The sequence below is a fragment of the Peromyscus leucopus genome, chromosome 20, assembly GCF_004664715.2.
Source record: "Peromyscus leucopus breed LL Stock chromosome 20, UCI_PerLeu_2.1, whole genome shotgun sequence".
NCBI classification, from domain to species: domain Eukaryota; kingdom Metazoa; phylum Chordata; class Mammalia; order Rodentia; family Cricetidae; genus Peromyscus; species Peromyscus leucopus.
The window spans coordinates 30,332,337-30,358,141 of NC_051080.1; the positions used below are offsets into that span (position 1 = coordinate 30,332,337).

Here is a 25,805-nt window from a genome sequence, read left to right on the forward strand (position 1 = left end):
CCTCCATCCTCGTAACCCAGAATCCGCAGGGCTGTGTCCCACCAGGGAGCTCTGCCCCGGTACACTTGAGACCTGGTCTGGCCACATGGTTTCCCACGCTCCTTCCCAAACTCTGACCACTCTGGGCCCGTGTCCCTCCAATCTCTCAGTGACCTGCTGCTCGTGCTCCCTCTGAGGTGCCCAGCCAAAGCCTGAGTGGCATTACACTGGCCAGCTCCAAGTCCCACCACCCTCCTCTCCAAACAAGCAAGGCCTTATTGACGACTCTGAATCTGTGTCCCTGAGCCACCAAGACTCCATGATAAATGCCCCCACCCACCACGTGCCTGCCACAGGGCCACTACTCAGGTCAAAATGTGGGCATCATCGCTGGCTCTTCCACCTTGCCCACCACACTTTATACCAGAGTCTCGAATGTGTTGAATGCATGCAAGGCCCTCTTAGTGGTTAAGAACAAGGTGGGCAGAAGGCCGGCTGTGCAGAGCCCCGGGATGGACACACACGAACGCCTTCCTGTCCAGGCTGAAGAGGCTGCAGGAGCAGAGCATTGGAGCCTGGAGCCTTTCCGTGCAGGAGAAACCAGTCAGAAGAGCTCCTGCCTAACATGTACAAAGAAGGCCCTGGGTTCGAGCCCCAGGATTGAAAGAGAACAAGGTGAGACTCCACGGGCCGTGGACTACCACAGCCATCTCAGCTGGTCTGTGTCGCGCTGGCTTCATCTACCCTGACCTGTACATCCCTTCTGAGCTGCCGTCACGACACAGACATGGGAGACTCCTCGAGAATCTTGGCTTGGAGGAAAATCGACACTGGAATTGTATAGGGGATGTGCTGCTTCTGCTCTTGCTCATGACAAGAGGCCTCTGTCACACACAAGGACCCCAAGCAGGACCATCCAGGACCCTGTGAGCCAGGCTGGCTGGCACAGTACAGAGAGGAAAGCCCCCTCAGGGAGTGAAACGCTTACATGCCCGGTGTCTTGTGTCAGTTGCTCTTCAACTGCAAGAAATTCTCACATCTGTCCTCAAGTCTAACAAACAGAAACGCCACCTTCACACCCGTAAGATGGGGTACACCCGGAATCGTAAGACATGAATCCATGAGGGTCCTTCCAGACAACACCCAGAATGTTCTTCCTACCCAGAAATAGATGAAGAAATAAAAATTGAAGATCCCAAGTCACATCGGCCTCAGCTTTGTCCTGAGAACTGAAACTTCCCTCACGGGGCTCCCACCAGTACCTGTCGCTCCTCCATGGGTGCCGCAGACCTCAAACTTCATTTTAATTCCTCAGCTCGGACCCAATACAGCTCCCAGAGGGGCTTCTTAAAAGCAAATTTAACAAGTGACAGAAACCAGAAAATGTCTCCAATTTGTCCCACCAGCTATTTGAAATGTCACTTCTAAATACTGGCATCCCATAGAGGGGAAATTTTTTCCCTAGTCAGAATAATTAATTAGGGAGTAAATTGTTGAAATCAAGCAGATACAATCCACAGGGCTGTTTGGCCCCTTCAATCGATTCCTTCCTGAGGACAGACCGGCTTGCAATTTAAAATAAATTAAAACTGTTCCCTCATTCTTCCGAATACTGAAGAACAGCAGTCCTAGACGCAGGCGGCTTCAGTTCTGGGCTGCGCCAGAGGCAGGGCATGATTGCAGCCTTTTAAACGACCCCATTATGGAGTTGTCCCCAACAGGCTCCAGCAGAGACACACTTTTAAAAAAAAGTATTTATTTTCACCATTTCATACTTGCGTCCTGTATTTACATCATTTCTAGGCCGCCCTCCCCCCCATTCCTATCCCAACTCCTAAAATTCACTACTTCAATTATCACACCCACCTGCTGGGCCCATTTAGTGGCGTTTGTGTGTGCGCGTGTGTTTTAGGATGACGCCAGCTTGGGTTTGGATACCCTGGGTGGGGACTGTCCCTGAAGACCGGCTCCCTCTCTCAGCAGTCATGAGCTGCTTACAGTTCTTCATCTCGTGGTGGGCTTCATGGGAGAGCACCCTCCCTCCCTCCCCACACCGTGACAGTTTCTGTCTACTAATGCCAGTCTGTGAAGGGGTGGGTAAGGTTCTCTGCCTGGGCCAGCGGAGAGTGACTGGTGCTCAGGTAGCTGTATTTAGCATAAGGCAGAACCCGAAAGTCACCAAGGAGCCAGCTGGCCACAAAGCCACCTCTCACCCAAGAGCCCGGTGCCCTCCAGACCAGAGAAGGGCTATTTGGAGGCGGGGCTGGTAGATCGGGCGGCAGGGTGGTCAGGGCAGCCTCCTCCCCACTATTCATAGAATTTACCACCTGAACCACTGGAGTGTGCGCGGTGTGTGGCTAACACATTCAGAATGTTGCATGTAAATCATTTACCTCCTTAATCCCGGACACTTTCACAGGCCCTCGGGGTAGTCTGCATGGCTTCCTATTCCCATCCCTCTCCATCTGCTCTGCTCCATGGCTCTGCCTGCCCTGGCCACTTCCCGTGAGAGGAACCACACAGGTAGGTGTGCCATTTCCAACCTGGCCTCTTCGGTCTGCACTTGAGACCCCACCCATGGTATTACCTATTAGAGCTTCACCCCTTCTAAACTCAGGCTCTGCCAGTGACTTCCCTTGGCCAAGGGGAGGTGCTCAGGGGCCGCCACTCTCCATCCCTTAGGGACTTGTGAAAGAAAGCGCTGGCCTGCTCCAGGCCACTGTCCTAGGACCCCATCTTCAAGGAGGGTGAGCACTGACTCCACCGTGTGGCCCAGTCACTTGGCTGGCTACTGCCCAGATGCCTGAGTAACACGGCACTGGGGGGGAATGTGGCTTTCCGCCATGGCGAAGGTACACTGGAAAAAAATGGCACATTCCTAGGCAGAGTGGTGCCTTCGCGGGCCGGCTCTCTCCCAGCGGGAAGGCATCTCTAAGAACTTGACATCCGTGGCTGCAGAGGTGACTCAGCACTTAGGAGCACTTGCTGCTTTTCCAGAGGACCTGAGCTCCGTTCCCAGCACGCAGGGTTCGCACCTGCCTGTAGCTCCAGCCTCGGGGGATCAGATGGCCTCTCCTGACAGCCATGGGCACCCGCCCACACCCACACCCCCACACATAAAAAAAAAAAAAAGAAACTTAAAATTACATTGGCCAAATGCCCAGGAACAGCAGGGGAGGGGCTTGAATGGCTTATTGTGTGTACAAATACTGACTTAAACAAGCTCAAGTCAAAGGCACTCAAGGATACAGTGTGCGATTGCCGACCTGCCAGCGGTCACGGCACTCGCTGTGGTTCCACTTTCAGAAAGATTCTGCCTCTCGGCACACACTTGCAGATAGATATTTATAAACATGACTCGGGGAACCACCTCAACGCCACAGGAATTGCCAACCATTTTCTTATTAGAGCAGAGGCCCACTCCATGAGATGGAACCTATCGTGGCACTATAACGGGGCCACGGTTAGATAACAGGTCAAAGGTCCTCCTCAGATGGCAATTTCCAGAGAACCACAAACGGTTGATACGCAGAGACTGGGGTGCTCCGTCCTAAACCAAACATTCATATCACAACCTCCTCCCCCCCGAAAGGTTTAGGGATCTTTGTGGCAGAGAGGGCAGTAAGCTCCTGAGAGCCAGAAATTCTGTGTGACACACAGTACTCACATCAACTGTGACGGCTCGCACAGTACCTGCACAGGCTCCTGCCAGCCAAAAATCCCAGCATGGAGGGGGTGGAATGGGGAGGGCACTAAGCCCCACCCTCAATCTAGCTACTGAAATGTGATGGTGGCTGAGAGAGGGAAAGACAGGTTTCTTTAATGGTGTGACCCTGATAGGCTAAACACACTTCATGGCAGCTAGGCAACCCATGGACTTGATGGACAAAAGAAAAAAAAAGAAAAGAAAAAAACCCTCAAAGCTAGATGGGAAGGGGTGGAGAGTGAAAAATGTGGTGGAGAGAGGTACTAGGTGGGGGGGGGAATATGCTCAAAATACATTGTATGAAATTAATACAAAATACTGCAAGAAAAATGCTCTGCACCAAACAGCAAAAGCGTTCACTTGTCTACGTTCGTTGAGAAGATGAGCAGTGTGCAAGTCCCCCAAAAGAGAGCTGCTCTGATCCAAGGAAAGCACCAAGCCTTGAGCATTGAACCCACCACAGCTCTTTGCTATAGGCAACCAAGTCCCACCCCTAGCCAAGGACATATGGCATTTGATTGCTGCTTCTCATTATGTATGCTCTATAATTATTGATGTTTCTGCCTCAGCTTCTCCAGGTCTGAGAGGCCCTGCTTCCATACTGATTTCCCCCCTTTCTTACCTTAATTTTTTTTTTAAGATTTATTTTTAGTCAGGCAGTGGTTGCACCCACCTTTAATCCCAGCATCAGGTTGGGGGTGAGGGGCAGGCAGATCTCTGTGAGTTTGAGGCCAATTTGTCTACAAATAGAGTTCCAGGGCAGCCAGAGCTGTTACAGAGAGAAACCCTGTCTCAAAAGAAAGTGATTGGTGACTCCCATAGTATTTGTACCACTGATGCACCGGTGGGCAGATCTTGTTAGGTTCACTGTTGGGGCTAGCACAGTTCACAGCTGAGATCACGGAGTCATGCAGACATTTTCTTTAAAATGATGAGCCAATGGCTGGCCACTTCAGAGAAAAGGGAAAGTATGAAATTCCAGCTTTAAAACAAAAATTATAACGGAAACTTGAAAATCAGGAAGTTTCCATTTGCACCACGAGCTCCTGTCTTCCAAAGCCCAGGCTCCTGGTGACAGTCATGAATAGGATATTTAGATCTCATGAAATCAAATTTGTCAATGTTGGGAAGGTCCAGGGACTCAGGAAGCTATGTTCCAAAATGGATGATTAAAAGACTTACAAAAATCACACCTGGCTACAGGACTCTGCAGACCCACAACTATACATGCTTTCTCTACACTGCAGCCAACTTTTAAGAAACCATTGTGGAGCTGAAGAGATAGAGGATTTATGAGTAGAGAGTGCCTGCCTCTCTTGCAGAGGATGTGAGTTCAGTTCCCAGCACCATCATCTGGAGGCTCACAACTGTAATCCCAACTATAATTCCAGCTCCGGGGTAGTGACAGCCTTTTCTCACCTCTCCACACACATATATACTCACACAGACAGACAGACATAAATGAGAATAAAAATACATCTTTTAAAAAAAAGAAAGAAAGAAAGAAATCGGTGTGGAAGCAGGGCCTCTCAGAACTGGGGAGGCTGAGGCAGGAACATCAATAGTTCCAGGGCATAATCAGACAGTGTCTCAAACACACAAAGGCCTTATAAGCTCTGTGATGCATTCCTGTACTGGGGAGATGGAGTTCAAGGCCAGCCTCTGATCCCGTCTCAAAAAGAAACCAACATACATACACCACATACCCTTCGGAGGGAAAGGGTGGATCAAGGCTGGTTTGGGGAGGACAGGGCAAGGTAGAAATTACTATAGCTTGAAGTACCCCTTATCCGACTGGGAAGTGTTTCCAACTTTCCAACATCTGTGGCTATGTAAGGAGCCATCTTGGGGTTGAAATGCAAAAACCATTTGTATTCAGTACTCTTTGCTCAGATGACTCTTGCCTGTGCCACTGGCATCTGAGGGCTGAGTGGAAAGCTGCAGGTTCTGGTCTCCGCATTAGCAGAAAGGCATTCCCAGCAGAAAGGCATCCGGAATCCTCAATAACGGCGGTGAAGGCCCTGTGCTCCACTTCAGCCGTCTTCTGAACGTCATTATGTGACTATGAATGGCCATCTACACTTGTTTTCTCAAAGCATCAAGGCCACAGGCTGAGTGTGGTGATGCACACCCTAAGAGAGGCAGAGGCAGGAGGATCTCTGACTTGGAGGCCAGCTAGGGAGATACGATGAGACCTTATCTCAAAAACCGACAAACAGCAAGAGCACCCACAGCGCCACCCCAGATGTCTCTGAGGAGGGGAGCTCTGACACACGGAGGCCTCTCAAGGGTGGCGGCCACCAGCCCGTCCCACGGAGCTCAGGCCCAGCCAGTGGGCACCAGCTTGTCTTCTGTCCACCCATGGAAAGCCGATGGCTCAGAGCTGAGCCTACTACCCAGCGTGTGGCAAAGGGCTGGGTCTTAGAAAGTGAGAATGTGGCACACTGCACCAGGTCCCCCGGGAGGAAGCCACCACCTGACACACAAGGTCATGGTAGTCGTCAGCAATTGCCCGCCCCAGCCCCAGGGGCTTTCACCCACTTGCACGGTTCTCAGACTGAGTCAGTCATCTTCTGCGGAAGCCAACCCCGGGTTGGGGGCAGGGAGTTTGGCCCACATGGCATCTGTGCCAGCTCTGGATTTCCAGAACCCCCAAATCTAGGGAGCCAGACACATAGCCTGCCCTTGGTGTCTGAAGCTTGGCAAATTGCTGTGTCCTCCACGGTTATCTGGTTATTTCAGTTTAAACAGCTATTTATTGAGTGCCCAGCTTAAGAGACAGTAAACATTGTTCACTTCAAAATACATAAAATCGCACCAGGGAAAAGCCGCTGAGCAAACAGGGGCGCCTCTGCCCTCAGAACGGGCAAACAGCAACCCCCGCCTGGCAGCCAAGCTTCAGGGTTAAAGGACGGGTCTATCATGCATCTCACCAGGCCTCGGGACCTACAAAGAAGGGCAGGGAAACTGAGGGCTGCAGCCACGGCTCACAGCAAGGTTACCCACTGCTTTCCTTCTTTCCGGGGGTGGGGAGGGGGGGTCAGTTTAATTTTGTAAAACAAAAAACAAAAAACAAAAAAAAGGCTGGGTATGAAGCTTAGTAGCAGAGCACCTGCTTGTGTGAGACTAGACTTGGGTCCCAACTGGGGAGACACTGGCACCTTCCTGCTCCAGCTCTGCGGAGCCCTAAGGCCAGGAACACAAAGGGACTCCATGCAAATGGCCCAACGGGCCACCATCCTACCATCTGAGGGTATAAGTCAGGAATGCTCCAAAGTGACCCACCAAAGCAGGGCCAGCGGTCCCCCAAACAAACCAGTAGACACATGCTTCAAGCATGGCTCCTGGCCCACCCAATCCATGAGCACCTCTCTTCTGATAGAAAGGCAGGAAATGACTGAGCACCAGGGGCTTTCACCCTCACAAGAGAATGTGAAGGTGAGTTTGGAGGCAGCAAGCCATGGATCCAGACCAAAAAAAACCCAAAAAACAAAAAACAAAATACCAGTTCTTACTGCACTCGCGGGGCCACAGGCACACCACCACCAAGTCAGGTCGGCATTCATAATTCAAAACACTGACCTTAAAAACAAACAAACATGGTGGCGCACGCCTTTAATTCCAGCGTCTGGAAGGCAGAGGCAAGCAGATCTCTGTGAGTTCCGGGTCAGCCTGGACAGAGAAAAGGAGGGAGGGAGGGAGGGAGGAAGGGAGGGAGGGAGGGAGGGAGGGAGGGAGGGAGGGAGACAGACAGACATCCATTTGCTCTTTAATCAAAGGTCCCAGCCTCGTTCCCAATATGGGTCCAGTGCTGTGGGCTCTGACCTAAGCCCAGAAGCACTCTTCCCTGCAGGAGACCTTGGTTTTTAAGCCAGGCCGACCCTCCCGTAAGTCTAACTCAAGTGCTCTCCACTGTGCTAAGAGAAACCACGTCTGCTCCCGAGTGGCTGGCTCTGTCCTAGACCTGGATTGAATTAGAGTTCCCTGTGCTGTCTCTCCCGGGGCTTTGTTTGGAAACAACTCTACAACCTCCGACCACATGCCTAGAAGCTCACGTGTGAGAACAAAAGATGTCTGTTCCCATTCACCAAGGAGGTTTGGGGAGGGAGGCTCGGTCACTGTCCCCCAGCTGGTAATCCCTAATCTGCAATTTTGAGCCTTTTTCAGGACAGGAGGGAAAATGCTAGGGATTGAAGGTACCCGGCCACACAGGAGCTCAGCAGGTTCTCTCAGGAGGACAAGGTAGGGTTCACACAGTCCTCTTTAGCTCCTATGCCCTGCAGCCCAGTCAGCCATTACCTCACCAGCACCCAGAGCACACCGGTACTCCTCAGAGCAGCCACGGCACCCCTTCCCACTCTAAGCTCAGAATCACAAGGATGTGTACCACACGGTACACCCCCACACAGGACCCTGCAAAGTCATTTACACCCTGGAACACTTACTAACCGTGATCCATGACCAACCACAATCGGTCCACGACTTGACAACTACACATTACTAAACGCCACAAAGTACAGTGCATAGTGCTCATTATTCTGATGCCAGAAGTAATTTCATATGAACACACAGCTACTCCTTAGAGTAACAGTAACAGCACGACTACTACTCCCACTTTACAGACAAGGAAGAAACCCAAGGAGCAGGGAGGGAGCCGTGAACACTAACCATTTCCACAGACCCTCTCCAAGCATCCGCCCCGCCTTACCTTGGACGCAATTCCCACCCAGAAGGCAGTCGCTTTAAAAGGTGCAGATGTGTCTTAGCGTGGAGTCTTGGTGCCCAAGCGCCCCGTGTTTTCAGGGAGGAATCTGCTTCTCTCCGTGCGTACAGACCTCCCAAGTCACTGATGCTCTTCTTGCAGTAGTAACTGCTGGCGGCCAGGGCGGCAACAGTGAGCCGGCCACCCTCCAGACAGGTGACTGGAGCGTCACTATTGATAGGTGAGGAGCTGCAAAGACGGGATCCCAAGAGACGGGGACAGAGCCGACCAGGCACTAGAGAGGTGCTGACTGCACCCGGGACACCATGATGCTTCTTCAGCTCTCGGGAAAGGAACCTTGCGCTCTCACTCCTGGGGAGACGGAGCCCCGGGAAGAGAGGATTCACAGAGCTTCCCTCTGCCCTATGAGGTGCTCCCACCTGCAGCTTTACCTCCCAAGTTCTCTGAAATGGGGACACACACCCCTTGATCACGAGGAACCCAACAACAAAACTGAAGGCCATGTGGTTGTGGTGACTGTACACACTCAGACTGTGACAAGTTCAACAAGGAGGCCAAGGGACCAAGTGCCACCTCTTAAGATAATGCTGCTGGCTGCCGGGCCCCATCAGTGCCACACAGACACCAGGGGAGCACACGCCAAGCTGCGCAATGACAGGTGGAAGGTGGCCATCCCTGGCCTCAACAGCCACTGCTGCCAAGTTGCCAACCACAGCTTGGGCATGAACTTGGTGGCAACTGATACTCTGAGGGCAACACCAATGTGGACTGCCCAAGTCAGGGCTCGCAGCCTCCTCGCTGTTCAGATTTCAACCACAACACAGGGGCCATGTCATTCTCGACTACAGACTATTTACCTGCCAGCCCAGCACAGAGAGGGCCCTACACAACGGGAGACATGAGCTCCCGGGGGTCTAGGGCACAGGTAAGTATACAAAGCACAGTCCAGGGACAGCTGGAGGGAGAAAACAGAAGGGGCACCAAGACGGTGCAGGTGAAAGCCATGAACCACGAGAGCTTCCAGGACTGTGTGCGGCAGCCCTCACGGGACAGAGAAAGATGAAAGTCGGGGCAATAAAAGTGGACTGCAGGGTCAGAGGTGGGGAGAGCCAGACACAGGGCAGGCTGAGAGCGAGGGGTGACAAAGGACTCACTTGGCCACAAGAGTTTGTGTGCACACAACATAAACAAATACGCTGGGTAATGAGGGCCAGGGACTTCGACCCGCTGACCAGCTACAGTGAAGCGTGGGGGAGGCTGGAGTCAGTCCCGAACTCCTGGCTTCCACCACTAACACAGGAGGGTGAGTGTGGGTGAATCTACCGATACAATGTTTTCCGGCTACGTCCACCACAGGACACCCCAGCAGCAGTGAGCACCCCAGCACCCTGCTTACGGCTTCTAACCTCACTCCTCTGAAGAAATCGGCTCAGACAGAGGGACAGGCGACAGTTAACAGGCAGGGTCACAAGAGCCAACACAGACGGGAACCACCACAGCCCAGCGTGGGGAGCATGCTGGAAAGGGCTACAGACTCGAACACTGGAGGTACCGAACGCACCCAGGAACTTCCTGGCTTCTATAATGGGTCCTGTGATTGGACAGGGGCACAATCCAGGTGCTGACAGAGGACTCTCAACTCCTCTCTTCTGGAAGGCTGCAGTCATTTCCGAGATTCAGGAGCCAGAGACTGGTTTCCATTCCCAGCAGGAGGGAAAGGGAAGAACAAAGGATGTTCTTGGATGCAGATCTGGGACCAGAGGGGCTGGTCCATTCCTGAAGCAGGACATCGGGCATGGGCAGGCTTTAGATTTTCTCCTCTACTTTTCTGTATATTTGAATTATGTCCCACGACTAGAAGCCCCTTACCACTTTTTTCCAAGTCTATAAACAACATAACTGGTCTCTAGGCACAGGGCAGCCTGTGACCACACCCATGAACCTACACAAATCGAGACAGCTCCCCATCCTTCTGGATGAGTGGGCCAAGCTCACAGCAACCCGTGTTCTGCCTGGCCTCCCTGTGGCCCTCTAAGTCTCCTCCTCAGCCAAAAAAACTGTTCCTGGTTTCCCACCTACTTTACCCCCCTCTGTGAGGGCCGCTTGTGGTCTTCCATGCATGTGGGAAGTGACCCTTGGTTCCCATTTGTGCCCTGGGTTTTAAGCTGGCAGGGCAGGAGCCGAGCTTGTGTTCACTGCTTCAGCAGCCCAGGCTGGCAGCTAATACTCAGACCCCAGGACTGATCAGGATCCTGGACTCCTAGGGTTCCGCCACTCACTCAGTGTCTGGGCTGCAAACTCCACAATGTGTTCTAACAAGATAAACAGATCTTAGATCTCTTAGGTACAACTGGGAAAAAGTCTTTTTTCCCATCAGGTTGATGGCTAATAAAATATGACAGAAAAGGATTACCAAAGAACTTGACTTTCTAAACCTGGCCTGGTGCTCCACACCTGATCTCGGGAGGATCAGGATTCAGTCTGCCTTGCTACATATCAAGTTCAAAAGCCATCTTCAGACAAGAACCTGTCTCAACTCCCCTCCCCACTTAAAAAAACAAAACAAAACAAAAAAATCACTTCACTTTCTAAAACTCTGAAATGCCAGTGAGCCTGGCAAAGTGCACAGTGGCGTCTCTGCACAGTGACAGGGGGTGGCAGTGAAGAAACCAGGTCCTCAGAAAGCTAGTTCTCCAGTAGATCAACTCCCATGCATGATATCAGGGAAAACACAGTGGACACAACAAAACCTAGACCCAAATGTACAGAGGGGCATATTAACTGCAGCTGAAGGAAGGTAGGACCCCAGCGAGATGGAGAGTGGTGGCGTCTTCATAAGACAGATTATGTGGTAATAACAAAGGAAATGAAAAGCCAGGTGGTGATGGTGGTGGCGCCACGCCTTTATAATCCCAGCACTCGGGGAGGCAGAGGCAGGTGGATCTATGTGAATTTGAGGCCAGCCTGGTCTATGGAGGGAGTTCTAGGCCAGCCAGGGCTACACAGAGAAATACTGTCTCAAAAAAAAAAAAAAAAATCTTGAGAACAGACTGCTAAGCAAAACACCCAGACACAAAGGGCCGTGGTATTGCAGGATTCTGCTCCTAAGGAACGTCCCCAATAGGCAATTCAATAGCATGTCAGTCGCTGGCTTCTGAGTCTGGCGGGCAGGGATGGGGGTTAGAACTAGGTACTAACATTGGTACTGTGACTGCACCAAAGACTGGAGACGTTCCTGATGGATGAAGGTGTGTGTGTCAAGACTAACAAAGGACCAGACAAGGGTGTCGGGTGTCCTCTGTCACCTCACTCCTCTGAGGCAGTGCCTCTCCCTCTCCCTGAACCTGGGAAGTCCTGTCTTGTTTTTTTTTTTTCCTCCCAGCAAGTCCCCGCCATTCTCCTGCCCCCGCCCCCCTCTGTGCAAGGATCCAAACTTCACTGCCCTCGCTTGCACAGCAGGGGCCCTGAGCCACTGAGCATCTCTGCAGCTCTTCAAGTGGTCATTTTGAATTCTTTAAAGATCTCTATTATTTTAATCGTATGTGTGCGCACGTGAGTGCACATAAGTGCCCGTGGATGCAGACAATCAGATTCCTAGGAACTGGATACAGGCAGTGTGGGTGCTGGGAATGGAACTCGGGTTCTCTGGTTCTCTGCAAGAGCAGCCTGTGCTCTTAACTACCGAGTCATCTCTCCGGCCTCTTAAACGGTTAAATTTCTGTTACGTAAACTTGGCTATTTTTTTTTTTTAAAAGGCTGACATTTTGAAAGACCTTCCCTGCTCTGAAACGCCAATCATTTTTCTTCCCCTCTGTTGACAAAGCAGGACCCACTTGGACTAGATAATGAGAGCAATCCACACCGCAGAGTCCTGCTGATCAGACTCTGGGTGGAGGCCAGGAAGGAACCGCCACAGGGCCAGTGGAAGCCCCAGGTGCCATCCCAGAGGCCAGGGCTGGAGTGGCAGGAAAGGAGGAGGAGTCACCTGCAGCAGCATCGAAGGTCTGATCATAGGAGGATGACTTGGCAAGATTTTTTTTTTTTGGTTTTTTGGTTTTTTGAGACAGGGTTTTTATGTGTAGCTTTGGAACCTGTCCTGGAACTCACTCTATAGACCTCGAGGCTGGCTGGCCTCGAACTCACAGAGATCTGCCTGCCTCTGCCTCCCAAGGGCTGGGATTAAAGGCATGCACCACCACACCCAGCTTGGCAAGATTCTTCACACTTGTCATTCGGCAACATGAATCTGAACGTGTCTCAATAAAAATGTGCAAAAATAAAAACAAAACCCACGTTTTCAAATGAGTGTTCCTTGGCGTGATACTCGGCACCTCCGTGAGCTTAGGAGGGCTGTGCCTTGCACGCCCAGGGGCCCAGCATGGCCACTCCACCCTCCCTGTGGCAGCCGATGATAAGTGGCCTGGCACTCTCTTGAGAAGCCAGGCCCAGGGCTCCGTCTCCTGTGAGCACTGAGGCCACTCCTTGCCACCCCAGGCAACCAGGATTCTCTACGGAGGGGTGACCCAACAGAATGAAATCCAAATCCCCTCAGAGGCCAACGGCGTTCTGCTCTTTGCTTGCCACCGTGCACACACACACACACACACACACACACACACACACACACACACACCACCACACACATTCCTCAGCGAGTCTTCCGCTTACTTCAGCCACCCGCCAAGTCTTTTCATGGCGTTCAACCCTGGAGTTTCATCCTTAGGAACGGGTAACCACACAGCAGGGCCCAGGAAAACCAGCCTCTGCTGCCGGAGGACTCCCAGACCCACAGACGCTCACCCTCCAGGTCACATCCCCAGCGAGGACACCTGTTACCGTCCTGGTCCTCGCTGTTCCCAAGCCTTGTGGCTGCGGGTGCTTAAAAATGCAGAGCACAGTTGCCGTGGCATTTCTGGAACTCCTTAATGGTAAGTTCACCCCAGGGCTCAAGGATGGAGCAGACAAGCCACAGTCCTAGCACCCCGGCATGGCAGTCCTGGAGCTTAAGCTTTTTTTTTAGAAAAGAGGGGCAGGTAAGCAGACAGACAAGAAGCAGATAAACTTAACTGTTTGGGAGCTCTTGGGAGTCGTCGTCGTCAGTTGATTTTCCATTCTCTACATTGCCCAAGACAGAGACAGTTCTCTCAGGCCCATGCAAGCCAGGTTTCTGGCCCAGCCCCACTCCCGACTCGGCTCCTGTCTGCCCTGCCATCCTGCCTAACATGGCGTTCTTGGGAATGTTTTCCCCCTTCTCAGAGGCCCTACTACTGGAAGCACCTGGGAGTCCCACACCCCTTGGGACAGCAATCACCTGTGGGGAAGGTGGGGCAAAGCCTGCAGGTGATTCTGGCTCTCCTCCAGGCCCATCCAGTTCAGGGCCAGAGGGCTGATTGAGTGTGAACTGAGGATCCCAGACAGCTCAAGCCCAAAGCCTTCCCCACTTCATCTGGCTTTTCCGGGCCCACCTCCAACACTCATCCCAGCTTCAGATTGCTCCCTTCAGCACCCCAAACCTAATAGCCCTAAAGCACGGTGACATCTGACCTCTCTTCCTGCCATGGCCATGAAACTAACTTACCCAGTGTTTCATGAACAGTGGGTGTCAGGCTGAAGGTACAGCCAAACTCAACACCTGTCTAGTTGGATCATTCACACCCAAACTTCATGAAGTACACAGATCAGTCTCCTCAAGAGACTCACAGCCCACCGGGACAATGAGGTTGTGGCTCAGCTCCATTTACCCTTGTAGTGTTTGAATGAGAAATGCCCCTAGTTTGGGGCATTTGAACAGTTGATCCCTAGTTGGCTTAGGAGGTGTGGCCTTGGAGGAAGCACGTCACTAGAGGTGGGCTTTGAAGGCTTAAAGGACTCTGCCATTTCCATTTTGCTCTGCTTCATGCTTGTAAATGTCTGAAAAAACGTGAGCTCTCAGCTGCCTGTTCCTGTAGCCATGCATCCTCGCCATGATGGACTCTGACCCCCTGGAACCATATGCACCAAATAAACTTCCTCCTCTAAGTTGCCTTGGTCATGGTGCTTTATTATTGCAGCAAAAGAAAAAAAAATCTACTATACAAACCCACAACCCATTGCCAGCTCCTTCTCCCAGGTGAAGGAGGTAAAGGAGACCGGGAGGGCTGACAGGGCAGTCCCCATGACTAGCCGCGGGCCTGTCACCTCCCCCACAGAGCTCCAAGCTCTGTCAATCCTACAACTGTAAAAAGGAAATCCAGGCAAGGGTCACTCGATCCAAAGCATCCTCCACAGAAGAGAGCTGTCTTACCTTGGGCCCTGACCACCCAACCACCCAACCTTTTTTCCCCCTCCCATCCCAACACAACATGAAGAGCTATTGGATGTTTTTCCAGAACGAGTTTGACCACCTGGCACCACAGTGATTGCGAAGCAGTTTCTGCCCAGTGGTGGGCGCTGCCCGCCAATACCTTGGGTAGCCACCAATCATCCTACCAGAATGTTCTCGAGATGACTGGGGACACGTACACACGGCTCCCCTGCGGCAGAAAAAAGAATCCAGGTCACAAGGTCCAGAGGGTGTGAGCAACCTGGGTAACATCTCACATGGAAACTGAGACCCACACAGAGGTCAAACTAGGAGGACAGGACTGAAGGGGACGACCGTGTTCACGGTGTCTGCTGACATGTCCCAGATGTTGGTCCAGCACCCAAGAGCCAGCGGCAGAGGCTCTGGCCGCCTCACACATACCTGGTGGGGCCCCTGCTTGGGCCCACAGTGGCACATTTTGGTACAGCATCTCAGGGACACCACATGTGTGCCTTCGGGCATCAGGGAATACTCCAGATGCGCTGGGCGTGAAAGCAAGGGCGCACACTCGGGTTGGATGCTCCCGACTTGGCTGTGGCCCAGCAGGTCTGCCCCGATGTCCCCATCCCTCACCGGACTGGAGAAAGCTCCCAGTTTAGATAATGAGCCCTGCACAGCTCTACTGAAAAGCTCACCAGGAGGGCACAGTTGTTTGTTTGGGCTCAAAGAGAAAATAAATAAATAAATAAATAAATAAATAAATAAATAAATAAATAGGGATTTGGGGTTCTTCGGCTTTAGGGGTGAAAGTGGGAAATCAGTAGGAGCTTGAGGCCATTTCACCACCACAAGCGCTTCACTTTAAGCGGCCAGAGTGAAAAGGACGGCACGGGCATCAGGCTGGGGCTGGGCCAGCCCGGCCGGGCTGCCCAGGAGATAGCGATGCTGGAGGGGTGAAGCTGCAGGGTGCGAAGGATAACTGGAGCAGATAAGGGGAGGCAGAAGAGCGAGCCTGACGCCTCACCCCACACCTGAGCCCAAAACTGGGGAGGGGAAACCCACCTTAGGGCAGGCTGTAAGATCTGAGCTACACAAAAGGCCATCCTGATTCCCTCCGCCCGGATCGCCTGAGTTGGAAGTGGACCGTGGAGAAAGAGCCCCCCCCCCCTGCAACTCAAAGCGACCCGTGCAAAAACACCCTCAGGATGAGGGAGTCGGAGTGGACGCGAGCAGGTGGGTCTCCTTCAGCCCTCGGAGAACAGGAAAGCAGGCAGGCGGACTCTGAAGGCCAGGCAGAGAGTTTGAAGTACCGATCCAAGGGAGGCAGGCTGCAAGGGAGATGCCTACTTGGAGATTTTAAGACCTTCAATGTCAATAATTAGTCAACCACGCAGACAAAGGGGGTGGAGGCCGTTTGGGGTGGAGGCCATTTTCAAGGTTTTGATCGGGGTTGGGGATTTAGCTCAGTGGTAGAGCGCTTGCCTAGCAAGCGCATGGCCCCAGGGTTCGGTCCTCAGCTCAAAAAAAAAAAAAAAAAAAAAAAAAGGCTTTGGTCAAAAGCTGATATGATGGCACACATCTGGGGAGCTCCCACCAGGGAACATAAACCAGCTCAAAGCCAGTCCGGGCTACAAAGTAAGACCCTGTTTCAAAAAAAAAAAAAAAAAAGAAAAAAAAAAGAAATACAACCAAGAAAGATTTAGACGACAGACACCCAAATTTACATCTTCTTCCATTAACTCCATATTCTACTATCAATTGTAGGGGCTGGAGAGCTGGCTCAACGGTTAAGAGCACTTGCCGCTCCTGCAGGACCCAGGTTCTGTTCCCAGCATCCACGTGGAGGCTCACAACGGTCTGCGATTCCAGTTCTGCGATGCGCTCTTCCGGCCCCTGGGGCCACCGGGCACACATGCGGTACACATACATCCAGGCAGGCAAACACGAATACATATAAATGAAAATAATTTTTAAAAAGCAAGCTAATTGTGATCGCGTTTCTGGAGCCAAGAGGAGAAGCAGCACCTGGTGTAACAATGGCAGCGAGCCATGTTCGTTCACATGTACCTGTGCCAGCTCTCCGTGGCGACACAAGGCTGCAATCCCAGGGCTCTGGAAGCGGAGGCAGGAGGATGAGTTTGCGACAACCCTAGGCTCTACAGCCCACCCTGTCTCTGAAAGAGCAGGAAAAAGAAATCCCTGTGTGTATTCTGTACACACATTCATGGCAGGGTGAGGCGGCAGGGCTGGAATCTGCTTTAGGATGTTAATGGGAGAAGAGGCAGCTGATAAGCCACGGCTGGAACGCAGACATCTGCTGGGGAGGGAGGGGATAGGCAGAGAGAGACCCAATCTTTAGACACAGCGCATTTATGTTTGTAAAATTACTTCACGGTAGAAACTTTTTAAAAATCATGTGTTACATTTTCTACAATAACAATTCATAAAGTTAAAAAAAGAAACATTTTTTATCAGACTGGCAGCTCAGTCTCTTGAACTGTAAAGAATGAACCCAAGCGTATTAACAGAGAAACTCAAAGTTACAAAATGTTGCTTCCTAAGAAGGTATAAACCAAAGCTTTTACATGCCCCCTCCCCACCCACACTTATTTAAATTCCCCCACAGGCTACTGGGCTGGGGGCGGGAAGAGATTTCCCACAAATGCTCAGCCACCATGCTGGGCATTCCAGGCGCTGGCAGCATTTTCCCTGCGGCACAGAAGCCGCCAAGCTGCAGTGGTACCCTCAGACACAACTGGGAGTTGGGGAGAATCCGGGGAGCAGGGCCAAATGCTGGCATTGGAGACCACAGTGCGGGCGTGCATCGATGCTCAAAACCCCAGTCCTCACCGGCAACTCCCAACCCAGTTTTCCCGGTCACAGAGGTTATTTTGTAGCAAATTCTCCTAGGCTGTAAAGCAGGAGGGAAGCTCCCGCTGGGCGATTAAAGAACCTTTGGTGGCGGATCTCACCTACAACCCACTACGTAGGAATAGTAAGAAGTTTCGGGGAGGGTAGTGAATTTACATACCCTAAACCACTAATCCTTCAGGAAGGGGGAAAAAAAACAAAAACAAAAAACCCAAACCTAGCAAGTTCTGAACCTCGGCCCCTGACGCTATGAACTTCACACATGTAACAGTATTTGTTTGTAACAGGCGGGGTAAGAACCCGCGGTGAATTCTATTTTTAAAGTTAATTTACTAAGTATTTACTTCCCATCAAGCTGAGGAGCAGTGAAACTCTGTTCAAAGTTTTCTAGAATTCGAATCCAATGGCCTTCCATTCTCCTAAATGTGGAAATATGGTTGAGTCTCATTGACGAGATTGTGTGTGCGTATGTGTGTGTGTGGTGGCGGGGGGGGGGGGTCCTTTTAAGCAAAATTAAAAGCTTTGGTATGTACAATAAAATGGAGCTGCACTCCAGCCTTGCAATTACAGCACACTGGCCCACCTGCAACTTGGGTTCCTTCCCAGCCTGCCATTAGCCAAGAATTATCCTACAGGCATCTCTTTTCTCGCCCAAAGCTTTCTGGTTGGAGGGGACTGTCTCTCCCTCAGGCCACAACGCAGAGGCCCACGCCGCAGCAGCCATCTTCAAAGCTGCCAGTGACCAAAAAAAACGAACGGGCTGATCCAGAGAGCTACCGCATTCTTTTCTAAAAGGCAAGATCCCCTTGCAGAACACACAGTAGGTTCTTATTTCCACCCTGCCTGGGAGGAATCCACACCAAACAGGTAGTTCCAACCGTGTATCAAGGTCAAAGAAGACTGGGAAGCCACTTCTATAGGAGTGTTCAAACAGGTTGCCCTAATGCCTGCTGGCTCCCGGATGTTACAGGGCCCTCAACGTCTCTGAGGCTCCACTGCCTCTATTCAGAACGAAGACCCACTATGGCGGGCTGAAAGAACCACACACAAAACAGAGGAAAGCCTGGCCTCCTACCCAAGGAAGTCACTAGAAACTGACACGCTGGAAAAAAACGTACAGCCTCAGAGCTAAGGTTTTTCTGGGTTCCTCCACAGCGCTGAGCTGGGGGATTCCCACACTCTGGCAGGAGGCTGCCCTCGCCACTTCGAAGGCAGGCTCCAGACCCCCACCATCGGCCCCCAGGACCTGGCCACCTCCCAGGCGCAAGGTTAAACGGGTCTCCAAATTGCTGGAAACCCTATAATGAATGCATTTTACAAGTTGGTCAGTGGGCATTCGAGGAGCCCTATGACATCAGGAGAGGCGGCGCACTAGGCTCGGAGCAGGCACCACGGGGGACCCGGGAAGACCTAGGAAGCTTCCAGATCCCACCGTGGGGAAGATCTGGGGAGGCCCCGGGGCCGAACCACTAGGTCAGGTGGGCAGCAGGGAGGGCCCGCGGGCGCCAAGTACAGCCTGGCGGACAAAGGGGGGCAGGCTGAGCCCGAGCAAGCGGCGGGGCAGCCGGGAAATGGAGCCACGTGCCTGGCGGGAGAAGGCGAAAAAGCGTTCCAACACTTGACTGTTTTCTCAGCCCCGCGAGTAAACGGCCCTCCACTCTGCTCGGGAAACGGGGTGTGGGAAAACGCGTTCGTGTTTTTAAGTTTTCTGGAACTTTTCCAGGGAAACGGGCACGCTGGTGGGAAGGGGTGCCACGGCGGCCACCCGCTCCGTTAGGAAATCGCAGGGCGATTAGCACTTGAATGGGGAGGGCGGCTGCCCGGCGTGGAACTGCGCCGGAGCAGCTGATCGCGGTCCTGGGGCCCCGGGGTTCGGTTCCCGACCCGTCCAGCTCCCCGCCCCAGGGCCGGCGGGCTGGACCCCGCTGCGATGCGCTCGGGGCCGGCGGGAGGAGCGCTGCAGGGAGGACGGCGACCCGCTGCAGGCCGGGCCTGGGCCCCCACACGCGTCCCGGCTGCGCCGCTCGGGCGCGCTGGGCCTCCCCACCTCGAGGCCCTGTCCGGCCACCCGAGGCCACGTCGCGGCCCCACAGGGCCCCGTCGTCCCCGCCCGCCCCGCCCGCCCCCCACCAACCGCCGCGGCACGAGCGCCGGGCGCCTCGCGGACTCACCGGGGCCGGCTCCGGAGTACATGGTGGTGGTGCGGAGGGCCGCGGCTGAAGACCGACCGCGCGCTCCACGGGCCCCGACGCCGCGAGCCGCCAGGAGCTGCTGCTAGCCGCACGATCCGCCCCGGCACGGTTGCCTCGCAGAACAGGTTTACCCGACGCGGCCGGGGCGGCGGGCGGAGGCGGCGGGAGCAGAGGGGGAGGGGAGCGGGAGGAGGGAGGGGAGGAGGAGGGCGAGAGGGACGACGAGGGAGGGGACGGCCGGGAGGAGGGGGGGAAGAGAAAGAGGGGGAAGGTGGCAGAGAGGGAGGGGGCAGGGGAGGAGGCTGGAGGCGGCCCGCGCACGCGGGGCAGCTGGATGGGTGGGGGGTGGGAGAGCAGCGGCGGCCCCTCGAGTGGGTTGCCCCGAGTGCGGGACCCCAAAGGCGACCCAGAGCACACCGGCCGAGACCTTTCCAGCAGCCGAGCGCGGCGACGTCTGGCTTCCGGGCGCGGCTAGCCCAGCACTGCGACCCAGTCGGGGTCCTCCCGCGCCGAGCGCCTAGAGCCCGGGCTGCGTCCCGCCGCGCACCCGCCCCTGCACCTCGGCCTGGCTCTTTAAGTTATTAACGAAACGGCGACGGGAAGCTGGCTCCCCACCCAGAGCTTGAACTTGGACGCGGCCAGGCCCGTGCGCGTGACCACACCGCCACCTCCCGGCGCGGCTCGACAGCCTAGATAATCCTAATAAAGCACCAAGGGAAGCACAGCCAGTTCAAGATTAATTTTATCAGCTGTCAGGGAGCAGATGTGGTCGGGTCTCCCCCATTCCAGGGGTCAGAGCCCCCAGGCTTTGCTCCGAGGCCTCCCGGACCAGGATGCTCTGAGCACGTCTTTCCCCACTTGTTGCTGGCACGTGCTCCCGGTCCTGTGCAACTGTCTCTGGAGCCTTTTCTGTGGAAGTGGCAGTGTCAGGGCCCTGCCTCACCCTGCACACATGCAGCGTCTTCAAAGCCCACGCTGAGGGCCCAGGCCAAAGACCATAGGGTTCTACTGCAAGGATCCAGGCATTGGGGGGGGGGGAGGTTCCTTGTCCTGTGCAGTGCTCAAAGTCAGTCCCAGGAGCGAGAAAAGCAGCTCTCCTTCCAATACCCATCGAAAGGAGGAGGGGGGATGGGAGGTACCTCAGGGCTGCCACCTCAGCGACTCAGAAGGCTGAGGCAGGAGGATGGCGTGCTTAAAGCCAATCTAGGATACATAAAAGAAAGACATGGGTCTCCCTGCAAATGATTGACACAAACCTGACCCTGTGGTTACCACGACTTGGGGGGATGGAGACAGGATTTCCTGAACTCAGGAGAGACTGTTGTTCAGCCCCAGCAACACAGAACTGATGGGGGCTGGGGGAGGGGAGAGGAGAGGGGAGGGGCGGGTGGAAGGGAGCTGGGAACTCAATGGAGCACTAAACACCTACTCAAGACCTTGTGTTGGGGAGGGCATACAGGAGCACAGTTGATAGAATGCTTTCCAGACATCAAGAAACCAACCCCGGTGGCACACACTCCCAGCGCTGAAGGCAAAGGCAGGTAGATCTCTGAGAGTTTGAGGTCAGCCTGGTCTATAAGGTGAGTTTCAGGACAGCCAAGGCTATTACACAAAGAAACCCTATCTCAAAAAATAAAAATAAAATACATTTTAAAAAAAAAAAAGGAAGAAAGAAAAGAAACTCCAGGTTTGATCCTCAACACCACAAAAACTGGACTTGAGGAGCTGGAGAGATGGCTCAGCAGCTAAGATCACTGGCTGCCCTTCCAGAGGAACCGGGTTCAATTCTCAGCACCCACACGGCAGCTGTTTACAACGGTCTCTGACTTCAGGTCCAAGGGATCAGGCATCCTCACACAGACATGCATGCGGGCAAAAGAACAATGCACACAAAAATAAAAATAAATATTAATTAAAATTTAAAATAAGAAAAAAGACCGGACATGACTACACGTGCTTAGAATCCCAGAACTCAGGAGGTGGAGATATGGTTCAAGGCCAGCCTGGTATACATGAGACCTGTCTCAAAAAATAAAATTGTGAGCTGTGTTTCTGAGCCCCAGGAAGTCTGGGTAGCAGTCAGTGGGCATTGCTGCTCATTACAGGGAGGATGGACGCCATGGGCACTCCCTCCAGAATGGAGTGAGAAGGGAGCCCAGTGTGTGTGTGGATGGGATCCAGTCGATGCAGCTAAGTGCAGCGGCCGTGGCTGGCCGGCAGCCAGCAAGCCAGCCTGACTTCATTTGGAAGAGTTCCTAAGCATCCAGGTGTGCCTCCCGGGGGCTGAGGCAATGCAGGGGGCCCTGCCTCTAAGGGAAAGAAAGAAAGGGAGGAAGGGAGGGAGGGAGGGAGGAAGGAAGGGAGGGAGGGACGAAGGGAGGAAGGGAAAGGTCCAAAAGAGGCAAAATTAAAGACCAGAGAGACGCCTTTTAAGCGGCCACTATCCTAAGGACGGCAAGATGGTGGTAGCAGGCAGGGCTGGTGTGCAGCAGGACCCTGGGGTACCTGTGGTTCCAGCTGCCACGTTTCACTAGGAGGCCCACAGCTCCACCTTCACTGCACAACCCTGGGGCCTGGAGGGGGGGGGGGGGAGGCTGCAGGCTCTGCAGTAGGATGGAGGCTGGGGAACTTTGTTTCCAGGCAGGATTTAATCTCAGGAATGCGGGATTGTGTCTCTACCGAGACCCAACACTGCCCTCTGCTGGTGGAAGGACGCCATTGCTTCCCGTCTCTCAGTGCCCCGGTAAATCCAGGGCTCACATCCAGCCACCCAGCACTACAGTGCAGGGTGCCCTTTTCCAGGGTACAGCCACCCTCTCCTCTGTTGTTGCACCATCCAAAGCTCTGCCGACCCACAGCCCAAGCCAAGGCCACCTCTGACGTTCTCTCCCTCTGACGTTTTTATCCCCAAGCCTCCTGCTCCCCGACCTCACCAGCAAAGCTGGGGATGCTCTCTTCCTCTCCACACGGGGCCTCCTTTCTGGCCTGCAAGCTAGGAGGACTCAATTTACAACAGTGTCTGTCGTCTCCACTCATGCCTAGAACTTTCTCAAGTTCCCAGTCTGGCCAGGCACGTAACACTGGCGGCCTCTCTTGCCCGCGCGCCCCCTCCCCCACCCCCATGCAATTCCCACTCTTGTGCTGGGACTCCTGATGTAGCTGTAGGCTACACCAGACACAGGCTGAGAGAGTGAAGCAGGCCACTCCATAGCTCAGCCCACTGTGCATTCCCAGTGTTGATTAATATCCCCCAGGGGAGAGAAAAGAGAGCCTGCAAAATTGCACAAAGCACGCTCCAATGCCTTGAGCCTGATGACTCAAACTTAGGGGCTCTGAGTTCCCTCAAGATGGTGTGGTGATGCACATTTGTAATCCTAGCACCAAGACTACAGCAGGGGGGTTGCCAGATAGACCATCTCAAAAGCACACGGGGTGGCAAATGCCTTTAATTCCATCACTTGGCAGGCAGAGGCAGGGGGATCTATATGAGGGTTTGAGACCAACCTGGTCTACATAGAGAGTTCCAAGCCAGCCAGAGATACAGAGTAAGACCTTGTTTCAAAATATGTATTATATATTAAAACACCTTTTAATATATATTAGGAAGAAAAAAGGGAAGAAAGTCAATTTGGGAAGTATTGAGTCAAATCATAAGTTTTCTGATGGCAGTCCTTCTCAGAGCCTTCAGCAATGTATGAAGAATCCTGCTTCTAGGAGAGAAACAGGAATTGTGCCTCAGTCCAATTTCTGTTGCTCTAACCGAAGACAATAGCCTGGGTAATTCAGGAAGATCCAGAGGTCGGTTCAGCTCAGGATTGTGGAACACAGACCCAGAATCCACTCAACATGGAGAGAACCCAGGCCTGGACTGCAATAGATAATATGCAACCTGTCTCCAACACACTTGCCCACAGAGTCCTCTTGTCCTCAGGGCCACACTAGAACTTTCTTTGGCCCCCTCCAGCTTTCATATGCTAAGATTCTCAGCATAAAAGTGTTGTTTGTAGTCAGGGTGGTGGTGGCCCATGCCTGTACATTCCAGCCCTTAGGAGGCAGAGGCAGGCAGAGCTCTGAGTTTGAGGCCAGCCTGGTCTACAGAGTGAGTTCCAGAACAGCCAGGGTTACACAGAAAAACCCTGTCTCGAAAGGAAAAAAAAAATGTTGCTTGTTGCTGGGTGTAGCTGGCTGTGGTGGTGCATGCCTTTAAACCCAGCACTCTGTGAGTTCTGCTGGCCTAGTCTATATAATGAGTTCCAGGACAGCCAGGGCTGCATAATAGAATGACCCTGTTTAGAAAAAAAAAAAACAAAAACAAAAAAGAAACCGGAGTAGCAAAGCCACAGAGTGGAAGATGTTTGCACTGTATTATAGAGATGCGATGCTCGACAATATACCCTTTATACGCATATAATGTACAGAGGATCCATCTAGAATACATGAGGGTCTCAAAAAGGAAGCGAAAGTAACAATATAATAGGAATGTTGGCAAAGACTTGAGACACTTCAGAGAAGAAACCGATGGGATCAGAAAGAGTCACAGCATCTGTATGAAGCTTGGGACCTGTGTTTATCACCAGGGTGACAGTATGCAAGACTTGCCCCCTCCCCCCCCACCCCCCACTTACCCACCCACCCCCATCACATCACTGTGAGCTCTGGTCCTGTGTGCCTGAGGGATGGGAACACTGTTGGGCTTGGGAATGCAAACCAGGCCAGGGGTGACATTCTTGCTGAGGCACCTGGAACGTAAGTAGACCCTTGATGGGACCCAGCCCTGCCTGCGTTCCATCTCCAGTCCCTGTGCTTCCCACCCTGGGATTTAGTGGGTCATGTGACAGCTTCGGACCCCTTGACTGTGTGTCCTCCAACTCCTGCTGAAATCCTCACCCAAGGGGGGTGGGGGTGAGTCAGAGGTAGTGAGGGAGGAGCCTTCCTCAAGGGGGACGGTACCCTTATAAAAGAGGACCACAAGTGCACCCCTGCAATCCCAGTTCATAGGGGGTGAAGCAGTCTGGGGTACATAGATCCCATCTCAACAAAGACCCCAGAGTGCTGCCTTGCCTTTTAAACCACGCGAGGACACAGTGATAAGGTGCCACCTCTGACCGTGAAATAGTTATCACCCGACACTAGGGTCTCTTTCTTAGCTTTTTGGTTTTGAGACAAGGTCTGCTGTAGCTCAGCTTGGCCTCAGTTCACCAAATAAATAGCTGAAGCTGGCCCTGAACGTCAGACCCTCTGGCTTCCGCCTTCACAACCACACCTCGCTCTCTTTCCTTTCTCTTGCTGGCTTACCATTTTCCTTCCTTCCTCCATCCCATCCTCCTTTCTGTGTTACTACGGTGCCTCAGCCTCCTGAGTAGGTGGATCTATACGCATGTATCACCATGGCCAGCGGCTCCCATTTCTGTTGTTTTTAAGCCATGGCCTATGGCATTTAGTCACGGTAGTCAACGCAGACTTCCACACTTCAGTGGGTTGTCATAGCGAGAAGGTTAGGGCTGGCGGTGTATCTCAGTGGCCAGAGGGCCTGCCTAGCACACACAGAAGCCGCAGGTAAGGCTCTATTCTTAACACCACATGAATCAGGCATGATGGCCCATTATTGAAATCTGAGCACAGAAAAGGTAGAGGCATGTGGATCAGGAGTTCAGAGTCAGCTTCAACCATATAATAGGTTCGAGGCCAGCCTGAGATAATAAAAGACCCCATAACTAAGAATAGATTAACTCTTAAATAAAACACAATTTAAAAAGAAAGATGAGAAGCGAGCCTTGCTCTGTTTCTTGACCAGCAAACTGGATAGCTCGTGACAGAATCACCTCATGGGCCGTGGGAGCGAGGGGCTCAGCTACCTGTTCTTGACACTCATCAAGGCTCCTCATCCTGCAGGTGGGAAACTGAGGCAGAGGGACCATACAGCTGGCTCTGAGCCCTGCTACCCACTCTAAAGCACAGCCCGTTCTCAGAGGCTGAGTGGGGCAATCCACCCAAGAGACCCCCTGGCTGGTCTCCAGGCTCTTCCTGCGTCTAGGTCTGAATGTACTCAGT

General features: G+C 53.0%; 1 protein-coding gene across 1 annotated transcript in view; it reads right to left on the minus strand.

Annotated features, from left to right (window-relative positions):
- Ago2 (argonaute RISC catalytic component 2) overlaps positions 1-19,924 on the minus strand; it is an 89,584-nt gene extending 69,660 nt beyond the window's left edge. Inside the window, exon 1 of the mRNA XM_028885997.2 lies at positions 19,734-19,924. Within this exon, the coding sequence (XP_028741830.1) occupies positions 19,734-19,755 (22 nt within the window). The 5' untranslated portion in view covers positions 19,756-19,924. The remainder of the gene's footprint in view (positions 1-19,733) is intronic.
- Between the last annotated feature and the right edge of the window lie 5,881 nt (positions 19,925-25,805).